A 6,008-nucleotide genomic window follows, 5' to 3' on the forward strand; every position below is an offset into this window, starting at 1 on the left:
TTTGTGCAATGAAAAAGATTGCAAGCAGAAAAAAGATAGAAAGGGGGTGTTATCAAAATAGATGTGTTTGTTTTATATAGAGGTTCAACTCTTTTATAATCAGACCCACCAGGTACCCTCAGTGTTTGAATTGATCCCCAAGAAAAAGAAGAAAAAAAAGCAGAAGATTATTATTATAAGGGCTGAGCACTGACAGGCACAGACAGACAGTGAGGCCCTATTGAAATTTAATTTAATTTAATTATTTTTTAAAATTATTATTGAAAAAATAATGACTGAGGAAATATTGACACATAGAGCTGTTCAGGCTGGATTCTGATCATGAGACAGAAGTTTGGTGGTGATAGGACAATGCACAGTGGAGTAACACCTTTGCAAGACATAAGGATTCTTTTGAATTATGACCACTGTCACTGCAGGAGTGGAGTTTGTTTGTTTACGGCTCAGCATCAAAGGATTCATTGTCCATGGAGTTTTAATCTCCGTCCTGTTGTGATGACACTCATCTAAATTTGAAGTTCATCCGATGAAAGCCCTGGTACAAGAACATCAAAATAAAAATGTGGAATATGGCCAAAATGGCCACTAAATGCAAAATAGCAGGCTTCCTGTTGTCCTCGGGCCCTAATTATTGTTATTATTATCAAGCACATGTTTTCTTTATTTGCAGTGAATTTATTTTCTCTCACAAGACTGACGACCACAATCTGACGACACAAAACGGACGCTGTAGGAATGAACTCGCACCAGGTGGTGGCAGTAGAAGATCCATTTCAGGGATGCAAGCTTCCATTAAACCCCAAAGAAGAAGACGAGTAGGAAGAATCAGCAGGAGAAGAAGAAGAAGAAGAAGAAGCGTCAACAACAAACTGAAACATAATGTGACAGCAGCCAGTCGAGCTGCTGATCACTAACCAGCTGTCAGTCGAGTCCAGAGAAAGGAGGTGTAGTTCTAAGGTGAGGTTCTATCTCTACTGTGACGTGCACCGTGTGTCACACAGACTCAGCTCCGTGTCGTGTTGGGTCTCCTCGGCTGTTGAACGTCAGAAGCTACAGATGAAGATGAAGATGAGGATGAGGCTCTGATATGCACGAAAAGAAATGAACCTGGTTTTAATGGATTCACTGGTCTCTTTTCTTTACATGTCATGGCTGTTTAATAAGTGGCCACTGTCCCCCGGTGAGAAGCTCCTAGCGACTGAACGACACGTCAGCGGCGGGAGGTGTTCAGAAATACATAACAGCATTAGCCAGGCGAGGCTAAGGCTAAACCATAGACTGTATATGGGCTAAACCTGGCTATTAGCACTAAGGTCAATGTAAGCTAGTGACAGACTGATAGTGACAGGATAGTAAACATTAACAGCTTTATAACCACGTTGAGATCCTGATACTAGATGCAGCGTCAGTCAGTCATGTCAGTGAGTTAAATGTGTTCACAATAAAATGAGGATACTCAACAATTTTGCAGCCACTTAATGTAAAACAAATTTTCTGGCTAATTCCAAATTTGCAGCTTTATTCCAACTGGTTTTCACGCTTTAAAGGTGCTAAACCATCGTAGCTATATTAAAAACTTCACTACAGTGTATAGTATATTCAGGTACATTGTGTGTGTGTGTTCACAATAAAACGAGGAAACTCAACAATTTTGCAGCCACTTAATGTAAAACAATTTTTCTGGCTAATTCCAAATTTGCAGCTTTATTCCAACTGGTTTTCACGCTTTAAATGTGCTAAACCATTGTAGTTATATTAAAAACTTCACTACAGTGTATTGTATATTCAGGTACATTGTGTGTGTTGGTCACAGTGGAACTCAAGATGATTGCCATGCTGTAGTCAGTGTGTGGTTGCGTAGATTATTTAACACTGAAGTTAACAGTAGTTGATTACTTTTACTCTGCTGCCCCCTAAATATCATCAACCAATATCAAGTTAATCACAAAAACAACATTAATAACTCAACATTCTTCTTCAGAGAACTTAAAGATCAGAGACAGCAGTCATGTTCAAGTGATAACCTCTTTTTTTTTTTTTTTTGGTTTTCTAGTGTTGTAGACTATGAGTGTGGGTGATGGAGGACAATCAATGTGGGGACGTGGACTACCTGATCCAAGATGAGGACACCTTCATCGAAGGAGTCAGCAACCAGGTCTTATTTGTTGTGGTGCTCACTATCACCTTCCTTGCAGGCATCCTCACTCTGCTCTGCAGGTAATCAGCAAAATCACACCAATATTATCTTAAGTTAATGTTACACACTTTGCATGATGCAGATAAAGTTACCTTAAATGTTGGGGAAACTCTGATTGAAAAGTCTAGTTGTCTAATTCAATGAAAGCAGCCTTTATAAGCATCTCTTGTACATTGACCATGGTAGCACATATTTAGGTGTGTTTATAAAAATGACATTGACAGGTTAAGTAAAAATAATAAAAGTTTTGATTGATTCTGTAAAACAGGCTCTTTCTGGCCAAATAATAATTACACTTATTAACGTTTTGCTTTGTGTTTTGCAAAATATTTCCTTTAAGTTTGATGGTGAAACATCCTGATAGTTTGCACAATCAAACACGGTGGTGCTGTTCTATTTTCTACTGTGTCAGCTGATGAATATTGAAGCCAAATGTTTGCTCTTCATCTTGTATTAGAGAAGTGCAGCAGAACATCCACCCTGAGAACCAGGAGCACGTCCGAGCGGTCAGACAACAACTCCAAACAGAGCAGGTACTAGAAGCTTTCTAGCTAAATAGTTCATAGGATACATAGGACAATACAAACAACACAAATTCATAAACATGTATATATATTTTGAACTATATGACTTAAATTGCTGCAAAGGCATCAAAAGGAACAGAATGTCTCGTTTAAAAAGTTTGAAAGTAGTTGAAAGCTCTGACAAATACGCGGAAAGATGTCTACTGCCAAATGAGGACAGGAAATTGTAATAGGGTTATGGTTCTTAAAATGAACCACAAACAAATGCCACTCATTTCAGAAAAAAATGTAGTTCTAATAATGCAGGTGGGAAATAAGTTAGTCGCATTATATCTTGATCGTTTCAGTGAGAGGGTGAATTTCGAAACCATTTGTTTTTATGATTATGACTTTAAAGATTTGTTTTAATTTACAGGATGAAGGTCCTCAGGCGGAGGCCCGGCAGCAGTATTACACAGACATGTCTTGTCCTGTGTGTTTACAGCAGGCTGTTCTGCCTGTGGAAACCAACTGTGGACATCTTTTCTGTGGTAAGATGATTGGACAGATCCTGGAAATACTCTGAATGCCAAAATAGATCGACTTGTATACCTAGTGCCTTTTGTTTTCCTGCATAGGCTCCTGCATTATAGCGTACTGGAGGTATGGCACCTGGCTGGGTGCTATCCACTGCCCCATCTGCAGACAAATGGTGAGGCATTTAATAAATCATGGCTGTAGAGTAGTCATTGGGTTATTTTTGCATGCCAGACGTACAGGTAGCTGTTACTGTCTCTTGCTTGCACACCCATCCATAAAGATACGTTCTGTTAAGCTATTATTTCAACTATTAAGATTTGCACTTGTTTGTTCCCAGGTCTGAAATACCTTTCACTTTCAGTTTGATTGTTTTCTGTTATTGTCAAAATCACTGTCAAAAACAAGTGGTGATAATAGACCTGATCTGACCCTCAGAAAGCCCATGAACCTCTCCCACCTGCTTAGTCCAAGGTTGAGGTCTCTTTTCATCACAATGTTACTCGTTCTTTTCTCACTTATTTTTATATGTGTCCAGAAATGGAGTTATTTCCTTAAGCATCAATGTATTAAGTGTTATTTTTCTCCCATTTCCCAGGTAACATTGCTCTTCCCTCTGTTTCACGAGCACGCTTCCCCTGAGACGGTCCAGGATGGCGAGGCAGAACCTCAGCTCATATTACGAGACGTCAACGATTACAACCGCAGGTTCTCAGGCCAGCCGAGATCTGTGAGTATAATACATGCAGGTTTATATTTAGGCTGCAGTGGTTAGGTTAGCTCGGCCTACTTAACACAACATTCATTTTCAATTACTTGTACAAAACTGTGACGAGCAAATAGCAATTCTTGTTATATAATAATATGCTGAAGATGCCGCAAGAGACGCCTCCGTTGTCCTTGCATTGATGTTAAAAATGTTATCAGATACTTTCCATCCAAAATGCATGGAATATGTGTCACTGCTGGTAAGAGATACTGCTAGTACTAGCAAATAAAGTACTGACTTGCGCAGTATATTATGGTTCAGGGGAGTTAATTTCGATTTAAAAAAAATAATATTTCCTCCCCTCTGTTTCCTCAGTTTATGGACAGGCTGAGAGATGTGCCCACTCTGCTCCGTCATGCCTTCAGAGAGATTTTTTCCGTGGGCGGCCTCTTCTGGATGTTCAGGGTTCGGATTTTCCTCTGCATCATTGGTGCTCTCACCTACCTGGCCTCGCCGCTGGACATCCTCCCAGAGGCGCTTTTCGGTCTCCTGGGATTCATTGATGATTTCTTTGTAATCCTGCTTCTCTTTGTGTACATCTCTATCATGTACAGGGAGGTGGTGACGCAGAGACTGAACGGCTAGGTGCTCACTCGGAGGGGGGGCGGGGGGGGGAAAGGAGGCCTTAGCTTGCAGGCTCGGGGAAGAGGAGAACTCAGCAGCTGATGTGGGCATATAAAGACTGAGTAAATGTTATAAGGACAGTTCATCGACAAGGCCGGCTCTCTCTGAGGTGTTCACTTTGAAAGCCTGAGGTGTTCCTTCATCACTGGAAAGGAGCTGGATGAAGAATGAGCCGTGAGAATGTTGCCTCTGTTTGTAGAATTCCTCATTAATGGTTCATAAGTTGAATGTGTTCAAAGCCACCACTGATACAACTTAAAGAGGGTTGTGGAAGAAGGATGTGCTGTTGGAGGAAGTCTACTATGAATCGGTGCAGTAACCGAATAACTATCATGATATCCAGCCAATTCTTTGAAAATATGCCAAAAGCAGTCATGTTTTTAAACGTGCATATGGTCATAATGGAGACAATATTGTGATATGTGATTTTGAATGTTCTGTCTTAATTATATGCATTTAAAGTTTACCTCTTGCTGTGTCCATGTTGTCACCTGCCAGACAACTGAGTGTTGCAACAACTATATTATCTCATACAGCTTGATTGGTCAATTACACTGAAGGTGCACTTATGGAATAAAACAGTGACTATGCATATTCACAACGACACAAGAAATACAGCCTTTGTGTAAAAATCACTGAATTATTTTATTTGCTGAGGTTGCATCTAATGAGATCTGCACATATCAACCTGTCAAACCAAAGGTCTTGATGATCGATAAACATAAATCTCCAACTTCTGAAAATGTAATAACTATCTCAAAGTATACATCGCTTCTCTACAGTTAATACAGATGTGATATGGATGTTGATGATTGAACGACTCCGTCCACGTCACAAACCTTTAAATTTTTTTATTATTTGGTGTTTTGAAGTGGAAAACGTTGGGTATCTTAAATATGTAGATACACATGATTCTGTTTCTGCCAACAAGGGGTCTTGCCTCTCAGGCTGAAAATGGCTGCCTCAGAGTGGGAGCTGAAACTCTATCCAGGCCATTTGCTTTCTTGGGGCTCTTTTTGCTGAGCCAGCAAACCGTCATGTTCCTGAATAGATGAAGGAGAGAGTTCAGAGTCACGTGGCGGATCAAGAGTCGACCTTAGAATTCATTCAGTTTGTTTGACAGCACCAGATTCCGAGAAAACCCTATTAGGTCCCAGCTGGAATACCAAGTCAAGGTGTGGCACAAGTCAAACATATATACATGCATACCACTCTCCTCTCTCATCGGCGTCTCTTCAGCTTTGTCTCCAGGGTGTCGGCACTTGCACCCCCCCCCCCTTTGTGTGTGATAGGTAAACTGAAGGGGAACGAGAGCAACGTGTCGTACATGTGTCTGCAGCTGAGAACCGGTTCGATGAGAGTCTGAATCTTGTGGGAA

General features: G+C 40.6%; 1 protein-coding gene across 1 annotated transcript; it reads left to right on the plus strand.

Moving 5' to 3' along the window:
- Positions 1-812: 812 nt before the first annotated feature.
- Positions 813-5,265, plus strand: rnf170 (ring finger protein 170). Its single transcript, XM_061070548.1, has 7 exons — positions 813-957; positions 2,054-2,217; positions 2,655-2,730; positions 3,137-3,251; positions 3,339-3,412; positions 3,836-3,967; positions 4,322-5,265. The coding sequence occupies exons 2-7, from the start codon at positions 2,078-2,080 to the stop codon at positions 4,589-4,591; spliced, it is 807 nt and encodes a 268-aa protein (XP_060926531.1). The 5' UTR covers positions 813-957; positions 2,054-2,077; the 3' UTR covers positions 4,592-5,265.
- Positions 5,266-6,008: the final 743 nt, after the last annotated feature.

The sequence above is a fragment of the Limanda limanda genome, chromosome 1, assembly GCF_963576545.1.
Source record: "Limanda limanda chromosome 1, fLimLim1.1, whole genome shotgun sequence".
Classification (NCBI taxonomy): Eukaryota; Metazoa; Chordata; class Actinopteri; order Pleuronectiformes; family Pleuronectidae; genus Limanda; species Limanda limanda.

Bases quoted from the DNA above. Each gene is read 5' to 3' on its own strand.
- rnf170 (XM_061070548.1), top strand. From the start codon at position 2,078: ATGGAGGACAATCAATGTGGGGACGTGGACTACCTGATCCAAGATGAG. The intron at 2,218-2,654 runs GTAATCAGCAAA...ATCTTGTATTAG, and splicing joins ATCCTCACTCTGCTCTGCAG to AGAAGTGCAGCAGAACATCC. The intron at 3,968-4,321 runs GTGAGTATAATA...CTGTTTCCTCAG, and splicing joins TCTCAGGCCAGCCGAGATCT to TTTATGGACAGGCTGAGAGA.